General features: G+C 45.8%; 1 protein-coding gene across 1 annotated transcript in view; it reads left to right on the top strand.

Moving 5' to 3' along the window:
* LOC115129767 (heparan-sulfate 6-O-sulfotransferase 3-B-like) overlaps positions 1–21310 on the top strand; it is a 76964-nt gene extending 55654 nt beyond the window's left edge. The window contains exon 2 of the mRNA XM_029660465.2: positions 19298–21310. Coding sequence (XP_029516325.1) covers positions 19298–20063 — 766 coding nt within the window. The 3' untranslated portion in view covers positions 20064–21310. The remainder of the gene's footprint in view (positions 1–19297) is intronic.
* Positions 21311–21994: the final 684 nt, after the last annotated feature.

Here is a 21994-nt window from a genome sequence, read left to right as displayed (position 1 = left end):
GGAGACTCCGACAGCGCAGGAGAGGCGAGGCGCACTGTAGAACTGATGCGTGGTGCTGGCACTGGTGGTACTGAACCGAGGACACACACAGGAAGCCTGGTGCGGGGAGCTGCTACCGGAGGGCTGGGGTGTGGAGGTGGTACTGGATAGACTGGACCGTGCAGGCGCACTGGAGCTCTTGAGCACCGAGCCTGCCCAACCTTACTTGGTTGAATACTCTGCCAGTGCGGCGAGGTGGAATAGCCCGCACTGGGCTATGCAGGCGAACCGGAGACACCGAGCGCAAGGCTGGTGCCATGTAAGCCGGCCCAAGGAGACGCACTGGGGACCAGATGCGTAGAGCCGGCTTCATGGCATTTGGCTTGACGCTCAATCTAGCCCGGCCGATACGCGGAGCTGGAATATACCGCACCGGGCTATGCACCAGCACTGGGGACACCGTGCACACCACTGCATAACACGGTGCCTGCCCGGTCTCTCTAGCCCCCCGGTAAGCACAGGGAGTTTGCGCAGGTCTCCTACCTGGCATAGCCATACTCCCTGTGAGCCCTTTTGGGGGCCGACTCTCAGGCTTCCATCCGCGTCGCCGTGCTGCCTCCTCATACTAGCTACAATCCCAATACATACCAAAACCCCAAGACAAAACACACCACAATACAAAAACCCCATGCCACACCCTGGCCTGACCCAAACATGAAGATAAACACAAAATACTTCGACCAGGGCGTGACAGACTTAGTGAGCTCAGTTGCCATAATTGGGGCTCCAGTCATTATAAGTGAATTACCCCAACAACACCACACCTTCCAATCCTGGAACTGGCTTGAGCACCAATCAGTCATTTAACAAAATCAATCTCACACTAGAGTGAATGAATCTGTTCACTCCCACACTTGGCTGTACGGGCCGGAGACAGTGCTGAGAGTGTGAATGGACAAGAGTGAGTGAGTGAGATTCATTCTATTTCTAGGATCTGACCTTACTCTACAGACAGCTCAGGCAGGTCTTTCAACTCCCGTGGAGTTGTCCTCCCTGCAAGCTCTAAGAAGGGCCTTTGTATATATGCTCTTTTATCCATCACTGATATCATTCTCTGCCTCTTTTTTGTCACTTCTCCCTCTCACCCTCTGTCTGTATTTTTCTTAGACCCTGTGGTACAGCGAGGGTTTATAATGTAGAGCTCCAGCTCTTTGTTGTGTCGTTGTGTCTGTTTGTCTCCCTGTCCCTCTTTGCCTCTTCTTCTATAACTTCCTCTCTCTCTCACTCTCTCTTTCTCTCTCTCTCTCTCTCTCTCTCTCTCTCTCTCTCTCTCTCTCTCCCGTTCTCTCTCTCTCTCTCTCTCTCTCTCTCTCTCTCTCTCTCTTGTTCTCTCTCTCTCTCTCTCTCTCTCTCTCTCTCTCTCTCTCTCTCTCGTTCTCGTTCTCTCTCTCTCTCTCTCTCTCCCTCTCTCTCTCTCGTTCTCTCTCTCTCTCTCTCTCTCTCTCTCTCGTTCTCTCTCTCTCTCTCTCTCTCTCTCTCTCTCGTTCTCTCTCTCTCTCGTTCTCTCTCTCTCTCTCTCTCTCTCTCTCTCTCTCTCTCTCTCTCTCGTTTCTCTCTCTCTCTCTCTCTCGTTCTCTCTCGCTCTCTCGTTCTCTCTCTCTCTCTCGCTCTCTCTCTCTCTCTCTCTCTCTCTCTCGTTCTCTCGTTCTCTCTCTCTCTCGTCCTCTCTCGTTCTCTCTCTCTCTCTCTCTCTCTCTCGCTCTCTCGCTCTCTCTCTCGCTCTCTCTCTCTCTCTCTCTCTCTCTCTCTCTCTCTCTCTCTCTCGTTCTCTCTCTCTCTCGTTCTCTCTCTCTCTCTCTCTCTCTCTCTCGTTCTCTCTCTCTCTCTCTCTCTCTCTCGGTGCATGCTGGGTGTTTTTGGAGTTTGGGTGTTTGGTGTGGAGAGCTCTATCCTAACTAACTTTCTTGATTATTTTCTTTACATGTTATTTTCTATGGTGGAGGGTTAATGCAATATTTGTTTTTAGCGGTATCCAAAGTTTTTTTTCAAAGTTAGGGTGGAAGAGGACAGAGTAACTTTCCTGGGGGTTGGAAGGTGTTGTGTGCGCAATGGCTTCTCAGCCTAGCGCGGAGGAGACGCTGTCGATACAGCATGGATTCAGGTGTGTTCCTGAGAACGGAGTTAAGGTGGAGGAGGTTCTGCTCGCGGTCGGTGAACAGGTAGGAGCTGAGTTTATACATTCTGCTTCTAGAATGAACAAAGCGGTGGTTGTGTTCATGAAAAGGGCTAATTTGGTCGGTAGGCTAATTGCTAGCGGAATATTTGTAAGGGATGTGTTGGTGTCAATTTCACCTCTCTCTACCCCTTCAACAAGAGTTGTAGTGGCAAATTTGCCTCCATTTATTACGGATGATCAAATTAGGAAAGAGCTGAGTCGTTTTGGTAAGTTTGCTAGCGGTTTCCGTGTACTGTCAGCAGGTTTTCAGGCAGATGCCGTTAAGCACGTTGTTTCGTTCAGGAGGCAAGTGTTTATGTTTCTGAACAATAATGAGCAACAGCTAAATGTGCATTTCAAAGTGAGGCATGGGGAGGGGCTCTATGCAGGTTTTGCCAGCACAGATAGTCTACGGTGTTTTGAATGTGGGGATTTGGGGCACAAGAGCTTTGCGTGCCCACATAAAGGCCATAGACAAAGTGAGGGTACTAGCGCAAGTGGGGAAATCGAGGTCAAAATGCAGGGGGTAAGGAGATGCAGACAGCAGAGGCTGGGCCTAGTCAGTCTAGAGATGGTGGTGTAGATGAGGCTGGGCCTAGTCAGGCTAGAGATGGTAGGGTAGTGGAGGCTGGGTCTAGTCAGGCTAGAGATGGTGGAGAAGCAGAGGCTGGGTCTAGTCAGGCTAGAGATGGTAGGGTAGTGGAGGCTGGGTCTAGTCAGGCTAGAGATGGTGGAGAAGCAGAGGCTGGGTCTAGTCAGGCTAGAGATGGTGGGGTAGCTGAGGCTGGGCCTAGACATGCTATGGAGGGTGGTGCAGATGAGGCTGGCCCTAGTCATGCTATGGAGGGTGGTGCAGATGATACTGCGTCTAGTCAGGTTATTCTAGTGGATGAGGAGAGTATAGTGGGGAAGTGTAAGAGATTAGGGGGGAGGAGGAGGGTGTCAAGAGGAAAAGGAAAAGGGTGTGGACAAAGGCACCATGGAAATGTTGCCTGTTGCTGTGGGTGAGGCCCTAACCAGAGAGAAAGGGCAGGTGGTCAGGGTGGGAGATAGAGAAGAGGAGGAAAGTAAATCTGAGGAAGAGGATGAGGAGTTATTTTTTTCAGACTCCTCTTCAATTGGCCCGGTGCTGACAGCCAGTCAACCAGAGGGGTCTAAGTACACGTTGAGAGAACTGACAAGGTTCCTGAATGAGACTAAGGGGAAAAAAGTTAATCTTGAGGCTTTTTTTCCTGATCCTAGAAAGTTTGTAAGATCAGTACAACATGCTATGAGTAATGAGGGGCATGGTGTCCTCTCACCCAGGAAACGGTTTAGGTTGAGGAAGTGGGTCAAAACAGTGCGTAAAGGTTTACCTTCAGACACTGTTTAAATGTTTAATTTCTTACTGACACTGGGGCTTTTTGAGCTTTGCTATTGGTCTATTTCTCTGCTGGCTTTTCTCCCACTTCTTATGGAGACTCTTCGGGTAGGCTCGCTCAATATAAATGGCGCCAGAGATGCGGGAAAGAGGAGTGTGTTGGGTGAATATGTAAAACAAAAAAAAGTACAGGTGTTGTTTCTGCAGGAGACGCATAGTGATGTGGTGAATGAAGTTGATTGGGGGCTCTGGTGGAAAGGGGCAAGTGTGTTGAGCCATGGGACAAATCTTAGTGCAGGGGTGGCAGTCCTTTTTGCACCGGGTCTGGCTGTAAAAATTTGCTCCTCAAAGGAGGTGTGTAGGGGTAGGTTGCTTGTTGTTAAAGCAGAAATTAACAACATGTGTTTTGTCTTTATAAATGTGTATGCGCCTAACACAGGGGAGAGAAAGAGGGGTTCTATTTGGGAGTCTTAGACAGGAACTCTCACAAGTAGCGCCTGAGGAGACGCTGGTGATCGGAGGTGACTGGAACTGTACAATGGATTTTACAAAAGACAGAAATGGGGAAGAGCCTCATTCAGTGTCAGTGGGAGTGTTAAGGGACATCTTTAATCAGTTTGACCTAGTGGATGTTTGGAGAACTAAACATCCAAACACAAGACAGTATACGTGGGTGAAGGTTTTGGGGCTAGGGTGAGTGCAGCTCGACTTGATCGTTTTTACATGTCCAGGAATCAGAGCAATAGGCTGCTGGGTGCTACCATTCTCCCAGTGGGGTTTCGGATCACCACATAACCATGGCTCGGCTGTCTATTTCACCAGGGCCCCGGCAGGCATCTTATTGGAAGTTCAATGTAAAGCTCTTACAAGATGCCACTTTTTGCTCAGGTTTCCAGACTTTTTGGGAAAGATGGGGGAGCGAAGAGAGGAGTATGAGTCTCTGAGTCAATGGTGGGATGTGGGGAAAGTGCAAATTCGGCTTTTCTGTCAACAGTACACAGCTCTCTCATCCTCAGAGGCTAGGAGAGTATTGGGGGAACTAGAGCGGTGTATTAGTGAGATGGAGGTAGAGATGGTGGGGCAAGGCAATGTAGGCCTCCAGGCTAACTTAGCCGAATTACGTAGGGACCTGGGCAGTTTTTTCCAGGTTAAAGCAAAAGGAGCACTTGTAAGAGCTAGGTTCTCCATGCTCAAGGAGATGGATGCTCCCAGCTCCTTCTTCTTTGGTTTGGAAAGACAGAGCAGTGAAGCCAAGGGTATGCATTGTCTACGGCTGTCTGATGGGCGGGTGACCTCTGTGGTGGGGAGATGCGGGAGCGGACTGTGGAGTTTTATACTGAATTGTATAGGGCAGAAATGTGTGATCCTATGTGTGCTCAGGTCTTGTTCGCAGGACTCCTAAGCTCTCTCGGGCACAGAGGGATGAAATGGACATTCCTCTGTTGTCACATGAACTGGCAGAGGCAGTAACCCAGATGTCCCCCGGTCGTGCACCCGGGTCGATGGACTTCCAGTGGAATTTTACAAAAATTCTGGGGAACAATTGGACAGGATTTCTTTGCGTGTTGCGTGAATGCGTCGGGGTAGGAGAGTTGCCGATGAGCTGCCGTCGGGCGGCTCTGACTCTCCTGCCCAAAAAAGGGGACTTGTGTGAACTTAAGAACTGGAGGCCTGTGGCATTACTCTGTGCGGACTACAAGATTTTTGCCAAGGTCCTCTTTAACAGACTGAAGTCCCATCTGGACTCTATAATACACAAGGACCAGACATATTGTGTACCGGGACGCTCAATCACGGACAACTTGTTCTTGATTAGGGACATGTTGGACTTGTCGAGAGGTTCTAATGTGAACTTTGGACTGGTCTCTTTAGATCAAGAGAAGGCTTTTGATAGAGTGGATCATGAGTATCTGTTTAATGTGATGTCTGTGTTTGGGTTTGGGAAGAGTTTTGTGACCTGTGTGAAGCTGTTGTATGCTGGGGCATCATGTATGGTTAAGGTGGGAGGGGGGTTCAGTAGGCCAGTCTGGGTGAGACGGGGCATTAAACAAGGATGCCCTCTATCTGGGCAGCTGTACACAATAGCCATTGAGCCTTTTTTAGGACTGCTACGCAGGAGACTGCGGGGAGTGTGCTGGACAGGCATGGATGTGGTGACAGGAATAGCAGTCTCAGCATATGCAGATGATGTTTCTGTGATGGTCAGGGATGGGCAAGATATGCAGGAACTAGAGACCAGTCTGAAGGTGTACGAGGGAGCTTCATCAGCTAAGGTAAACTGGGGAAAGAGCAAAGCTCTATTATGTGGGGCATGGGGGGATAGGGCTCCTCCTCTGCTTCCAGGGGTTTGCAGTGGGGTTGTGAAGGGCTTAAAGTGTTGGGGGTGTACCTGGGCTCGGAGAGGTGGGTCAGCAAGAACTGGGAGGGGCTGTCACAGGCAGTGGTGTCAAGACTGGCCAGGTGGAGGTGGCTCCTGTCCCAAGTGTCATATAGAGGGAGGGTGCTGATAATCAACAACCTGGTGGCATCTTCCTTGTGGCATAAACTGGCTGTCCTCAACCCCCGCCGGTCTGCTTGCAGACCTGCAACGCAAGCTGGTGGACTTCTTTTGGTCGGGACATCACTGGCTGAAGGCAGCAGTTTTGTACATGACCGTCCACGAAGGAGGACAGGGCCTGGTGGAACTGGAGAGCAGGATGGCTGCTTTCCGACTAAAGGCGGTGCAGAGACTGCTGTACCACACTGATGTTGGCTGGAGGGAACCAGCATGCGCGCTGCTGAGGAGAGCTGGCGGATTAGGGTTGGACCGGCAGCTGTTCCTTATGAAGCTGGAGAGGCTGAGTACAGCAGGTCTCTCAGAGTTTTACTCTGCGGTGCTGAGGGCCTGGCAGCTGCTAAGGCCCACACGAGAAGGGGTGTGGAGCCTGGGCAGTGGGTGTGGGAGGAGCCTATCTTCCACAACCCAGCCATCCCTTTGAGATCGGTTCAGTCGGCCACCCTGCAGAGGCAACTGATGGCAGGGGGTTTACAAAGGCTGGGTGACCTGAGACTGCTGGGAGAGGAGGGGTGGAAAACCCCGGAGGTCTTGGCGCAACAAACAGGAATAACGTCTCTTAGGCTGCTGGAGAGATTCCTGGAGGAGGTCCAGGAGGCACTGTCTGAGCCGGTAAGGGGGGGTGTTTGAGAGGCCAAAGGGAGAGGGGCCACCAATGTTCCCGCCACTGCAGGTGACGGCAGAGACTGGAGACTGGCAAGGGGGTCTGGAGGACTTGTTAGATTTTAACACTCTGAGCCTGGGGGAGTTCGAGGGGGTGGGAGGTAAAGCCCTCTACAACCTCTGCGTTAAGGTTAGGAGCATTAGAAGCCTAACAGGAGTGAAGGCACATCAGTGGCAGGGGGTATGTGGGGCGGAGGTTATGGTGGGTTTTAGATGGAGGGCGCTCTACAAACCCCCAGTACCAAAGAGGTCAGGGGACCTCCAGTGGAGGGTTCTTCATGGAGCCCTGGCCACTAACAGCTGGTTGGCACGGGTTGATCCGGGAATTGGGCAGGGGTGTCCTTTCTGTCAAATGAAAGAAACTGTAATTCATGTGTTTTCTGTGTGCACCAAGTTAATGCCATTAATGTCTCTGTTGGAATGTCTGTGTGACAGGTTGGGGGTGGTTTTTGCTGTTGGGATGTTTATAATGGGATACAGGTATTCGAGTAAGGAGAAAGAAAAATGTGTTTTGTTGAATTTTCTGTTTGCTCAGGCAAAGTTAGCTATTTGGCTAACAAGGAGGAACAGGGTCAAAGGTGGGGGGATAACAGACCCTTTACTACTGTTTAATGGGATGGTCTCTGCGCGCCTTAGGGTTGAGTTTGAGTTCTATAAAATGATCAAATGTGTGGAGATGTTTGAGGAGATATGGTGTGTTGGGGGGGCTGTCTGTATTGCTGGGGAAGATGTTTTGGATATACGGTTGTAGGAGAGGGTTTTTGTGTATGGTGATTTGTACAGGATATATTTTTATTTTATTTTTTATTTTAGGAATGGGGGGGTGAGTTTTAAATGAATTGAGAATGTTTCAATAAAGAAAGACCAAAAGTCAAAGTCTCTCTCTCGTTCTCTCTCTCTCTCTCTCTCTCTCTCTCTCTCTCTCTCTCTCTCTCTCTCTCTCTCTCGTTCTCTCTCTCTCTCTCTCTCTCATTCTCTCTCGTTCTCTCTCTCTCTCTCTCTCTCTCTCTCTCTCTCTCTCTCTCTCTCTCTCTCTCTCTCTCTCTCTCTCTCTCTCTCTCTCTCTCTCTCTCTCTCTCTCTCTCTCTCTCTCTCTCTCTCTCTCTCTCTCTCTCTGTGTGTGTTTGAGTTTTCATTAAGTAGATCTCTAGACCAGACTGGGGAGGATATCTCCTACAGTCTGGCTGTTGGCAGTAGTCACACAGCTCCACATGGCTCTGGCTCAATGGACACACTGATGATCCAACTCCCATCTGATCGTTTCCTACATTAATATAACTCCCATACTGACATTCTAATATTCTGAAAGAAATGTTTAGGTGATGTGATTTTAGATGTTATCTTAAGTTCCCTGTTTTGACAATCTTTCAGGCCCTACAGTAAGTATTGAATGAATCTGCCACTAAGTGATCTGCCACTAAGTATGACCACATTACCAAGGACACAGCAGCAAATTCCACCTCCTGCAGGGGGGCCAGGGAGCAGGAGGTCACAAACTCATACCCTCTGGGTCTCCTGCAGAGAAGCTAATTCCCACACCAGAAAGGGGTGTCAGAGAGTGTTTGAGGGTGTTAAGTTTGGGAATAGGACAACCGATTGGGTTATTGTGAAGATGAAAATGTATGATAGAAAATGGTACGCCTCGTGTACCCTATGTGGGTGAATGTAGCTTCAGTGTGGTGTTAGTGACACGTTTGAATTGGATTTGCACTGGTTGTGTGGTACACTCCCCGAGAACCATCATCACCCTAGCTTCAGTGTGAAGTAGAAACATCCACCTCTTTCAAACCGCTTTATCTACCCGTATCACACAATATGGCGGAAGTAAGGGTAGGGTAGGAACGCTAGTACACAAGTACCAGGTCAGGCAACCGTGATTTATTGAAATGTCTGATGGACTTATTCACCTCATTGGATTGGAATCACAGACAGTAGTCTCAGTTTGGCCAAACTTCCTATGGGGGGGACAGTGCACAGACTTAAAACAGTCAACACAGCAGAAGAGTAAGAAATGGTGCTGCAGTGGATAGCAGCCATTTTACAGGCTCCTGACCAATTCTTATTTTTTTGTGCATAACGTGTTCGCCATAATTTCCTATGAACGAAAACAGTTTCCGGACAGAACAGCGACCACTAACCTTGATTTGGATGACAATTTATACTTCAATGATTCGACAGCTCTGGACTTGCTGCTTACTCCAGACCAGGCACTAATCCCCGGGACTCGAAAGAGGAAGCGACAGGGCAAGACAGGCAGACGAGCCGCCATTCTGATGAGATGATGTTGACGAGGAAATAAACCACCTTTACCCTCTGCTCTTTTGGTGAACGTACAGTCACGAGAGAACAAACTGAAGAACTTTAATATTCAATGTTTCTCTGAGTCGTGGCTGAACAAGGACATGGATAATATACAGTGCATTCGGAAAGTATTCCGACCCCTTGACTTTTCCCACAATCATTTCAGCAGCACTCCACCAATCAGGCCTTTATGGTAGAGTGGCCAAGCGGAAGGCACTCCTCAGTAAAAGGCACACGACAGCCCGCTTGGAGTTTGCCAAAAGGCACCTAAAGGACTCTCAGACCATGAGAAACAAGAATCCCTGGTCTGATGAAACCATCCCTACGGTGAAGCATGGTGATGGCAGCATTATGCTGTGGGGATGATCTGGAAGACCAGCCAGGATCAAGGGAAAGATGAACGGAGCAAAGTGCAGAGAGATCCTTGATGAAAACCTGCCCCAGAGTGCTCAGGACCTCAGACTGGGGAGAAGCTTTACCTTCCAACAGGACAACGACCCTAAGCACACAGCCAAGACAACACAGGAGTGGCTTTGGGACCAGTCTCTTAATGTCCTTGAGTGGCCCAGCCAAAGCCCGGACTTGAACCCGATAGAACATCTCTGGAGAAGGCCTGAAAATAACTGCGCAGCGATGCTCCCCATCCAACCTGACAGAGCTTGAGAGGATCTGCAGACAAGAATGGGAGAAACTCCCCAAATACAGGTGAGCCAAGCCTGTAGCATCATACCCAAAAATACTTTAGGCTGTAATCTCTGCCAAAGGTGCTTCAACAAAGTACTGAGTAAAGGGTCCGCACCGCTCTGATTCAGAGGGGTTAAATGTGGAAGACACATTTCAGTTGAATACATTCAGTTGACTAGGTATCCCCCTTTCCATTTTCAGTTTTTTATCTTTAATGCAGACTATACTATTTACCAAGAGAGTTTTCATCTACATTTTTCATGGCTATCTATTTGCCACTACAAACCGATGCTGGCACTAAGACTGCACTCAACGAGCTGTACAGGGAAATAAGCAAACAAGAAAATGTACATACAGAGGCGAGGCTTCTATTGGCTGGTGATTTTAAAGCAGGGAAACGGAAATGAGTTTATCTTCATTTTTACCAGCATATCACCTGTACAACTAAATGCAACAAAAATGTACATCACATTTACTCCACACATAGAAACTCATACAAATGCTCTTGCCCTCCCTTTAGCCAGTCTCTATCCTCCTGATTCCTGTTTACAAGAAAAAACTCAAACAGGAAGTACCAGTGATGCCCTCAATACGGAAGTGGTCCGATGAAGTGGACGCTAAGCTACAGAACTGTTTCACACAGACTGGAATATGTTCTGAATCCTACTATGCCGGCTCTGACACTCGTCGGATGTGGCAGGTTTAGCAAATTATCATGGATTAAAAAGGTAAACCAAGCCGCGTGCTGCCCAGTGAAGCGAGCATACCAGATGAGCTAAATGCCTTCTATGTTCACTTCGATGCAAGCAACACTGAACTAGTGTTGTCACAATACCATCATTTTGACTTCAATACCAGATTTAGTATCACAATACTCGATACCATCACAATACTCGATACCATCACAATACTCGATACCAAAACGACACTCGATACCAAAACGATACCACGGCAAAAAATAAGGCATATTAGCCAATGCCACAGAATGGCACCTGATCCAGACAGATAAACTCAGCTGCTGCTCTGCTAAATGTTTGGGCATCTTTTGAGCGCCTTTTTTTTATCAACATATTTCAGAGACAGCCATATATAAGGGAATTAATCAATTATACAATCATACAATCAATTAGATTTTTTTTTGTTTACCAATCTAACTACATAATGGTAATAATTTATTTGAATGGTAAATCTCTGTTGATACATTTTGTAAATCAACATGTAGCCTTATCCACAAAACAGGTGAATACATATTCAATAGGAGTGTGTTGAGTTATGGAGCTTGTTTTAGCAGATTTCATGGGGCTACAGATGACAAACAATCTGTTTCCCTTCCATTTGGGACTTATTTTATTGCACTGATCAACAACATTTGCATAGAAGTAGCTTATTTTATATAAATGTGCTCTGTCTCTTTAACCTGTAATAACGTCATTCATAATGCAGTTAGTTCGCTAATGAGAGACCGAATAAGTGAATTAATAACATTTTGGCAATCAGCTTTGAAATCAGCATTATTTGCTGATTTCATTTGGCTGATCACAAACAAAGGACTAGGGTAGTGAATTGATGTCAGATTTATCTGTAAGCTAGCAAGGAAAGTTATCCTACAAAGCTGGATGCTACCAGTATTTCATTGTAAAGGGTTCTAGCCTGTATAGACATTGTTTTGTGAACAATAATTAACAGTTTCAACATTTCTACAGGCAGTGTCACATTATTCAAGTGTGTTAACTTCTGTGCAGTGGGTATCTAACATAATGCCGCCCAGACTCCCAGTGCAGGTTAGCAATGAGTAAGTGGAACAGGCACGCTATAACAAGGGGTCGGATGTGCTTATAGACAGAATTGATCCGTGAGACACATTTGACAGAAGTACCGAAAGTAACATAAATTCTAGCACCTAGTATCAAAAAAGTACAGAAGTTTTGGTATACCGTACAACACTACTCTGAACCATGCATGAGTGCACCAGCTGTTCCGGACGATTGTGTGATCTTGCTCTCCATAGCCAATGTGAGTAAGTCTTTTAAACAGGTTAACATTCATAAGGCTGCGTACTCATAGCAGCTGACCAGCTGGCAAGTGTCTTCACTGCTATTTTCAAACTCTCTCTGGCTCGGTCTGTAATACCTACATGTTTCAAGCAGACCACCATAGTCCCTGTGCCAAAGAACGCCAAGGTAACCTGTTTAAATGACTATCGCCCCGTAGCACTCATCTGTAGCCATGAAATGCTTTGAAAGGCTGGTCATGGCTCACATCAACAGCATCATCCTCAAAAGGTTCTACAGCTGCACCATTGAGAGCATCTTGACTGGCTGCATCACCGCTTGGTATGGCAACTGCTTGGCATCTGACCGCAAGGCACTACAGAGGGATGTGTGTGCAACTCAGTACATCACTGGGGCCGAGCTCCCTGCCATCCAGGACCTCTATACCAGGCGGTGTCAGAGTAAGGCCCTAAAAATGATCAAAGACTCCAGCCATCCATAGACTGTTCTCTCTGCTACCACACGGCAAGCGGTACCGATGCACGAAGTCTGGAACCAACAGGACCCCGAATAGCTTCTATCCCCAAGCCATAAGACAGCTAAATAGTTACCCAAATAGCTACCCGCACTATCTGCATTGTCCCTTTTTGAACTAACTCTTTTGACTCATTACATACACTGCTGCTACTAATTATTATATATCCTGTTGCCTAGTCACTTTAACCCAACCTATATGTACAGTTGAAGTCGAAAGTTTACATACACCTTAGCCAAATACATTTAAACTCAGTTTTTCACAATTCCTGACATTTATTCCTAGTAACAATTCCCTGTCTTAGGTCAGTTAGGATCACCACTTTATTTTAAGAATGTGAAATGTCAGAATAATAGTAGAGATAATTATTTCAGCTTTTATTTCTCTCATTGCATTCCCAGTGGGTCAGAAGATTACATACACTCAAATAGTATTTGGTAGCATTGCTTTAAAATTGTTTAACTTGGGTCAAACATTTCGGGTAGCCTTCCACAAGCTTCCCACAATAAGTTGGGTGAATTCTGGCCCATTCCTCCTGACAGAGCTGGTGTAACTGAGTCAGGTTTGTTAGCCTCCTTGCTCGCATACTCTTTTTCAGTTCTCCCACAAATGTTCTATGGGATTGAGGTTAGGGCTTTGTGATGGCCACTCCAATACCATGACTTTGTTATCCTTAAGCCATTTTGCCACAACTTTGGAAGTATGCTTGGGGTCATTGTCCATTTGGAAGACCCATTTCTGGAGGAGTACAATTGTTTTTCTGAGGTCTTGGCTGATTTCTTTTGATTTTCCCATGATGTCAAGCAAAGAGGCTCTGAGTTAGGTAGGCCTTGAAGTTAGGCCTTGAAATACATCCACAGGTACACCTCCAATTGACTCAAATTATGTCAATTAGCCTATCAGAAGCTTTTAAAACCATGACATCATTTTCTGGAGTTTTCCAAGCTGTTTAAAGGCAGTCAACTTGGTGTACGTAAACTTCTGACCCACTGGAATTGTGATGCAGTGAAATAATCTGTCTGTGAACAATTGTTGGAAACATTACTTGTGTCATGCACAAAGTAGATGTCCTAACCAACTTGCCAAAACTATAGTTTGTTAACAAGATATTTCGCGGAGTGGTTGAAAAACAAGTTTTTATTGACTCCAACCTAAGTGTGTGTAAACTTCCGACTTCAACTGTACATATCTACCTCAATTACCCCTGTACATCGACTGGTACCCCTTGTATATGGCCAAGTTATCGTTACTCATTGTGCATTTATTCCTCTTGCTATTCTTTTTTTATTGAGAATCTCTCCATTGCTGGGTAAGTAAGCATTTCACTGTTAGTCTACACCTGTTGTTTATGAAGCATGTGACAAATACAATTGTATTTGATTTGAGCCATTTTCCAGTAAGTGACTCAATTCCACCTCATCAAGCCAGTGTGTGTCCTTAATGGTAATGAATGAGAATTGTCTTGGCATTTCCTCTACGGAAATATGAGTTCCTTGAAAGCCTAAGCAAGCGAGGGGGAGGTGAGGGGAGGCAAGGGGGGAGACAGCAAGAGCGTCAAGTTCGCCCCACACACTCAGGTTAATCAATGAGAGGCTGTCTGCGCTGCAGATGAAGGAGACTTGGAGATCAGGCCATAAGAGGGGCGTAGAAATAGACATAGAATTGTAGGTCTATGGGAATACAAGGTGTTTCAACATCTCTTGCTCCTGTTTGAAGTGTCCCATCCATTCATTTACGTTAGTCATTGAGTGCTCTGTCTGATATAGCAGCATACTGTTTTCTTAGAGTTGTATTTTTTTTTAAATCATATGAGTTTGTGTCCAAGTATCTTCCTGACTATCATGGGTCCGAGTACCCATAACACCCTCTGTTTCCCTCAGACATTTCTAAACCGGAGAAATGTGTCAAAAAGGTCAGCAGACACTGCAGACACTGTATAGTTTACTAAATGCCAGTGGATACAAGTCCAGCCGTGTTAAATGCCATAAGCCAACTTCGCCCATTTAGTTTTTTTTAAATATTTGACCAATTATCTTTATTCAACCATCCATCAGACAGACACTGGGAGTCGTGGCAGGGCAGTATTGATTGCTTGCCCAGAGTGTTTCTATGCACTGTTGGAATGGTCCGTTATGAATGATTGAGAGGCACTCATCTTATTAGGGTGGATAGAGGCCTCTCTCTGCCACTGGGTCAGATGCATCTGAAATGGCACCCTATTCCCTATACAATCCACTACTTTTGTCAAAATAAGTGCACTACATGGAATAGGGTGCCATTTTAGCCACGGCCTTTGCATTGACCATGCCAGAAGATGAGGAGGGGTGTTCTTCTGAATGAAAAGGATAATCTAGTAGTGAATTACATTCTTGCTCATTTACATACTTTCCCTAAATTGCGTGGTTTACTTTTTTATTTCAATAAATATTAGTGACTATTAGTAAATTATATCGGCTTCTTACAGTACATGTTCATATTCCTTGTTGCAACACAATTTGAATTGAAGTGACACAGGGATTTTGTGAGAGCAACACAGAGAGGAGCTGGGCTCATTTGCCTGCACTTCTCTGACTGAGCTCTGTGGAAATAGTCGTTTGTTTCTCAAGGAAGTCATCAGGCAAGAGCAGTCCTCCAGTCACGCTAATAGAATCCGAGCTGTCTCATTCCACTATGGAAACCCAGTAGAAATCACAGGTATTCATTAGAGGAGTAGCAACCCGCTACAGCTGTTGAAACAGTGGGAGGCAGTTGTAGTGTAGACGGTCATCTAAGGTCAGGGGTTAATGTACCGGTTTGAGGATGGTAAGCTAGATCTGTCCATGTACCTGCAGCGTTGAACCTTTTACTGCAGTGGGCTGAATAAGGGTCTCACCGAGTGTTTCTTGGTAGTCTTAAAACAAGAAGCCACCTGCACCATGTCAGATATAGAGTTGAAATGTATTACATTTTGAGTTTGTATCCCAATATTACACTTCATATACATAATGGAATAAGGAAAAATATAAAAACCGTTTGACATAAACCCACACTATTTTTATGTGTTAAAAAAAAGAAGAATGTTTATTAATTAGGAAATTAGGAAAAATATGAATAACATTCCACCCATGAGGCCACTAGGTCATTTGACTGCAGGAAAGGTCTACACAGAAGAAATGGAGAAGATTCCCCATGTAATGAGGATGTTTAGTTGGCATAATGTTCCATTTTAGTTAGGTCGAAATGATTGGGAACAAAGTGGCTGCCAGCTAAACTCTCTTTTTTTTGTCACCATATGCAGATGGGCCCTAAGCATTGTTCGACTCTCATTTATAAGGAATCATAATAAATGTCTATAAGCACACAGAGTGTATAGGATTTGGCGTTAAATAGTTTTGGACTTTCACATTTTCAGCTTGTTTTATTTAGATGTCATCCCCTTTTTAAAGATGACTGGCGCTAACAAGAAAGCCACTGAGGCGGCAGGGTAGCCTAGTGGTTAGAGCGTTGGCCTAGTAACCAAAAGGTTGCATGTTCAAATCCCCCAGCTAAACGACGTCTGTCGTTCTGCCCCTGAACAGGCAGTTAACCCACTCTTCCTAGGCTGTCATTGAAAATAAGAATTTGTTCTTACCTGACTTGCCTAGTTAAAAGCAAGCCCTTAGGCTCTGGTCAAGCTTCAAGTGACTGGAGTTTCTTCTGTGCTGTAGAAATGAAACTAGTATACTGAACAAAAATATAAATGCAACACATAGCAATTTCAACTATTTAACTGAGTGACAGTTCGCATGAGGAAATCAGTCAATTGAAATGAATTCGTTAGGCAACAGCTCTGGTGGACATTCCTGCGGTCAGCAGGCTAATGGTACACCCGCAAAACTTGAGACATCTGTGGCATTGTGTTGTGTGACAAAACGGACCATTTTAGAGAGGTGCACCTGTGTAATGATTGTGCTGTTTAATTAGCTTCTTGATATCCCACACCTGTCAGGTGGATGGATTATCTTGGCAAAGGCTCACTATGTGAATACATTTGTGCACAAAATCTGAGAGAAATAAGCTTTTTGTGGGTATGGAAAATGTCTGAGATCTTTTATTTCAGCTCATGAAACATGGGACCAACACCTTACATGTTGCGTTTATATTTTTTGTACAGTATATATGTAAATGCATGGAGTGTAGCCCGTCTGTAAGTCAACATCCATCCTGTTACAGAATATGATGTTGTCCCAGGTCAATTACATGCCAAACGTGTGCATGTTGAAACAATGTGTGTGTGCACTGTTGTTTTGCCCAGTAAGATAAAGCGGAACACTCAATTGTTTGATGACGGACTCTATTAACTGTTGACTGATGCCCCGACCTTCCCAACCACTCTGTCCCTCGAACACATGCACATGCACACGCACACGCACGCACACACACCCACACACACACACACACACACACACACACACACACACACACACACACACACACACACACACACACGAGTAATCGGAGCACTTTGACATTCGTCCATTCATGTCAATAGGTCACTATGGAAGAATAGAAGGATGGAGCTAGAATGTCTGGATTGTGCGGAGACATATTGATGGGCCTGTCCTGTGGTTATGTAGAATCTTAATTGGACCAGTATTGTCACAGCAAAATAATCCTGCAGCAACAGGATTTGAACGGTTAGTCCATAATGTTGCTTGAACAGTGGTTAGGCTATTAGCTGGTCAAAATGTAGTAACATGAAAAGTGAAATACTCTTAATAGAACTGTGCGTTAGTGCGGGTTTTCTGTGAATGTATGCATATCCAGCGGTGCAGGAAAATTCTCAGCAACAAAAGAGTGATCAAATAAAGATCCTACATCTGTAATGGGTGTCTAAAATGCCCTCTTCCCAGAAACACTGTGTAGGCAGCAGCTCTGGGAGTGTGTGTCCATCTCTCTGTACAGCTCTGGGAGTGTGTGTCCATCTCTCTGTGCAGCTCTGAGAGTGTGTGTCCATCTCTCTGTACAGCTCTGAGAGTGTGTGTCCATCTCTCTGTACAGCTCTGAGAGTGTGTGTCCATCTCTCTGTACAGCTCTGAGAGTGTGTGTCCATCTCTCTGTACAGCTCTGGGAGTGTGTGTCCATCTCTCTGTACAGCTCTGGGAGTGTGTGTCCATCTCTCTGTACAGCTCTGGGAGTGTGTGTCCATCTCTCTGTGCACCTCTGAGAGTGTGTCTATCTCTCTGTACAGCTCTGGGAGTGTGTGTCCATCTCTCTGTACAGCTCTGGGAGTGTGTGTCCATCTCTCTGTACAGCTCTGGGAGTGTGTGTCCATCTCTCTGTACAGCTCTGGGAGTGTGTGTCCATCTCTCTGTACAGCTCTGGGAGTGTGTGTCCATCTCTCTGTACAGCTCTGGGAGTGTGTGTCCATCTCTCTGTACAGCTCTGGGAGTGTGTGTCCATCTCTCTGTACAGCTCTGGGTGTGTGTGTCCATCTCTCTGTACAGCTCTGGGTGTGTATCCATTTCTCCCCACACTCTCAGTGCCAGTTTAATTCATTTACAGCCTGTGCTGTGGTCGAATATCCATTACGGCTTGGAGTGTGTGTGTGTGTGTGAGTGCGTGTGTGTGCGTATGTGTGTGTCTGTGTGCGTGTGCGCTCACGCTTGCGCGTGTGTGTCATGAAAAAAAACTTTGTTAGGATCTATTTCTGCTGACACATTAAAATATCGGTCGATGGTAGTCTGCCACCCGACAATAATCTCCTAATTACCTTTGAGGGTGGTGTGTGTGTCCCCTGCACCAAAAGGTCAACAGTCAGATGGTTCTTTAAATGGCAGTCACCGAGCCATTATTACCACTTCAGTGGTGCAGACTGACATTTCCCTTTCCTTAATTACCCCTAAGAGTTTTGGTCGAAATCAATATTTGTTGATCAGTATAGAGACAACATCTGACATACTCTGACTACTCAACCCCATTGCTCACCGTTGAGAAAATCCTGTTCAAGCAATTCAGTTTCTGTTCAGGCAAAATGTTAGCGGCTCAGTGTTGACTATGATCTCTATCGTATAAAGCGTCTGTTCCTTCTCCATCAGAATGTACAAGTGAATGCTTTGTGACGCTTCGTCTCCTCTGGCAGTCTCAACTCTTTTGCTACCCGCTCCTCAAGAATCTCTAGCAGCTCTGCCCGTCAGGAATCTCGAAGTGAAAACAAAGCAGCGCTCTGCATTTGACACATACAAGATGTTTACTTTGCCTTTGCCGTGTAGCTGCAGCTTTCAAGGTTTTAGTCTTGATCTCAATTCTCAAACTCCCCGTTGTACCTGTCGGGGGCCCAAAACGGTTCCCCTACTTTATTTGACTACGGGATAATGTAGAAAAAATACTGTAGTGCGGTGTGATCTGTATTAGAAGAAAAGTGATTCTATACACTACACTCTCATCTTTAGCCTATATTCCCTTTTTTTGATTTAGCAGAAATCCTGCAAGGTTTGGATGTTCGATAAGTTCATCGTTTTCAGAAAAAGGACAGTAGAGCGCAACATGCTACTTAAATGTAGCTATTTGTTACGCAGTGAAAGGAAGGTACCGAGGTACGCATATTCAGGAGCTAGGGAGGCCTGGCAATAGGATGAGAAATGTCTCTTATTCAGTATGAAAAATGAGATAGCCCACTGTGCTCTCAGCTCATTAGGATCACTGTTTAGAGAGAGCGTTATTCGAGTTTCCTATCTTCTAATGCTGGCTATTTTTAAATGTGAGAAATATGATATTTTCTTCATTCTTTTCATCGCCCCATTTCCACCTTTTTCTCTCTCTCACATGGTCAAATAATTATAGCTCATTGCCACCTAGCTCATCAGCGAGTGTTACATAGAGGGAGGGAAAGTGAAAGACGTGTGCCAGTCTCACTCTCTCTAACGCTCCCACTTTTCCCACTTCCCACTTCTGTCATTACGGATTGGAGAGCACGGAGGAAAGGAGACAAGGAAAGGAGACAAGGAAAGGAAGGAAGTATTGAAACGAATGTCTTTTTCTGTCTTTGCTGCTGCAGGAACTTCTACTACATCACCATGCTAAGGGACCCTGTTTCCCGCTACCTGAGCGAGTGGAAGCACGTGCAGCGTGGCGCCACCTGGAAGACAGCCCTGCACATGTGTGACGGCCGCTCTCCCACCCAGGACGAACTGCCCGCCTGCTACAGTGGTGACGACTGGACCGGGGTCACGCTGACCAACTTCATGGACTGTCCTTCCAACCTGGCCAACAACCGGCAGGTCCGCATGCTGGCCGACCTCAGCCTGGTGGGCTGCTACAACGTCTCCACCATCGGCGCCGAACGGGAGCGCGGCCGTGTCCTACTAGCCAGTGCCAAGAACAACCTCCGCAACATGGCCTTCTATGGCCTGACCGAGTTCCAGCGCAAGACGCAGTACCTGTTTGAGCGGACGTTCGGCCTGCGCTTCATCCAGGCTTTCACGCAGATCAACAGCACGCGGGCGGCCAGCGTGGGGGTGGGGGATGGGGCTCTGCGGCGGCGCATCGAGGGGCTCAACGCCCTGGACGTGGAGCTGTACGAGTACGCCAAGGAGCTGTTCCTCCGGAGGTACCAGTACAGCCGCCAGACACAGCACCAGGAGCAGAGGCTGAGGAGGAGGCAGGAGAGGCAGGAGGAGAGGCAGCGGCTACACCAGCACACAGCCCCCATCTCCAAAGCCAGGAGGGAGGAGGAGGAGAGGGAGATAGAGGGGGTGGAAGGGGAGGAGGTGGGAGGTGTAGCCACCACAGAGAACTACAGCAGCCAGGTGGTGAGATGGTGAGGCCGCAACACCCATGCAAGGACTAGTACTTCCTGTCAGTTTCTCTCTCTCTCTCTCTCTCTCTCTCTCTCTCTCTCTCTCTCTCTCTGCCTTGGGCTGCCCAATGGTGTCTTAATCTTTCAAATAGATGTATTTATTATTACTATTTATCATGATGTTGTCAACTTTTGTTTCTCCTCTCATGCAGAGTTTATTGTGTGTGTTCATTTTTTAATGCTTGTCTGTTCTTCAAAGTAGGTGAACAACTCTAGTGTCAAATGGACATTCTACAAGATTTGATCAGAATCTCCATGGGACTGTACGTAAACAAAAGAAGCGCCTCAGGATTCTTGAAAAGTAATGTGGTTTGGTTAGCTTTGCAAAGGGAGGGTATATTACTGGAAACTTTCGAAGTTTACCAGTAAACTACCAGGATTTTGGTAGCTTTCTTTTTATATTTTATCAGATGGCATCTACTGGCCATTTTGGGTACTTCAGATTATCACAGGTGTCAGTAATTATCTGTGGCCCTCTATGTGGCCTTATCACATGTAAAATGTATAAAATAATCAAGTAAGATGATTCTAAAATAAGAAATTAAATGTAAAACCTGTCAAATATTATCCTAATATAAACCATCAATCAAAACCATTGGTGTTTAATATGAGGGTTTCAGCATTAAACACCTTTATATTTTTTTCACACGCTTTTATTTATTTGACTATGTCTTTGTTGTAAATGTTTTGGCGCCAATGTGGTGGCAGTTGTGAAAAAAAGTCAATAGTTGGAAGAGTTGCAAGAGTAAGATGAAAATAATGCCATTCTTAATTAGATGCTTTTTTCATTAATTAGGCTATTTTCTCTTGAACCATATGATCTATCCACTAGAAACTCATGGACAATACGGACACAGATATTTAAAAAAAAAAAATGTATACATATATGCATATAAATATTTGTAAAGTTATTTATGAATTGAATTACCAAAGTTACCAAAGATTACATTTTAATTACCAAAATTACTGAAGATTCCGTTAACCTAGCTTTACAACATAGGACTTGCTCATGATTTCTAAAGTAAGATATGTTAGTAAATAACACAATAAATTATTCATTTACCACCCTCCCATACTTTGGTTATTTAGGACAGGACTTGTATTAGTTTACCTTGTAAGTTTGCTTTCCAACTATGAGTTAGTATGTACAGTATGATGGTATTCAAGACGTTCACCTGTAGGAAAGTTGTGCATTAAATGTATGCAGCGTACCACTGATTTCCAAGCTTTCCAAAAGCTGTCCTTTTTTCTGCTTCCGTTCACATTGTGTGTTATTCATGACAAAGAAAAGTCTTGATGACATCCACTTCTCTTTGCACGCTTTCTCTGTCAAATCCACAAACGCTCACACACTCACACGCACACGTACACACACACACGTACACGCACGCACACACACACACACACACACACACACTGTGTGATGGAACTCTGTTTAAGATAGAAATAAATACCGGGGGGCACAATAGGCTGGCTGTCTGAACCAATTAGAGCCTTCTTACATCATGGTGGTGTAGAGCAGCCGTTAGCCATTAGTTGTGGTTACAGGCAGTTCAGGTTGAAAGCGTTTAATGTGCGATTGAGCTTGACTCCAACGCAGCACAATAAAGAGTAGGCTATCTGCATACCTTTCTCCTCCATCGGGGTACATAGTCACTCTGGGGATTTCTACATACCAGAGAGGCTGGTGTGATGTGATGAAGAGAGAACAGAACCAGTGATGTATGGAGGAGGAGGAGGAGGAGGAGGGAGGGGAGGAAGAGGAGGGAGGGAAGGAGGAGAAAGTCAGTGTGTTCTTACCCCAAAATAGCCTCTCTTCAGCCCAGCTGCAGTTCTCAGGCTATCTAATTGCTATCGCAGTAGGAGAGAGAAAGAGAGACTTATTGAGGTCAATAA

Source organism: Oncorhynchus nerka, linkage group LG5 (assembly GCF_034236695.1).
Source record: "Oncorhynchus nerka isolate Pitt River linkage group LG5, Oner_Uvic_2.0, whole genome shotgun sequence".
NCBI lineage: Eukaryota > Metazoa > Chordata > Actinopteri > Salmoniformes > Salmonidae > Oncorhynchus > Oncorhynchus nerka.
The sequence above is the reverse complement of the archived record's forward strand: the minus strand, read 5'-3'. Positions and strand labels throughout refer to the sequence as shown.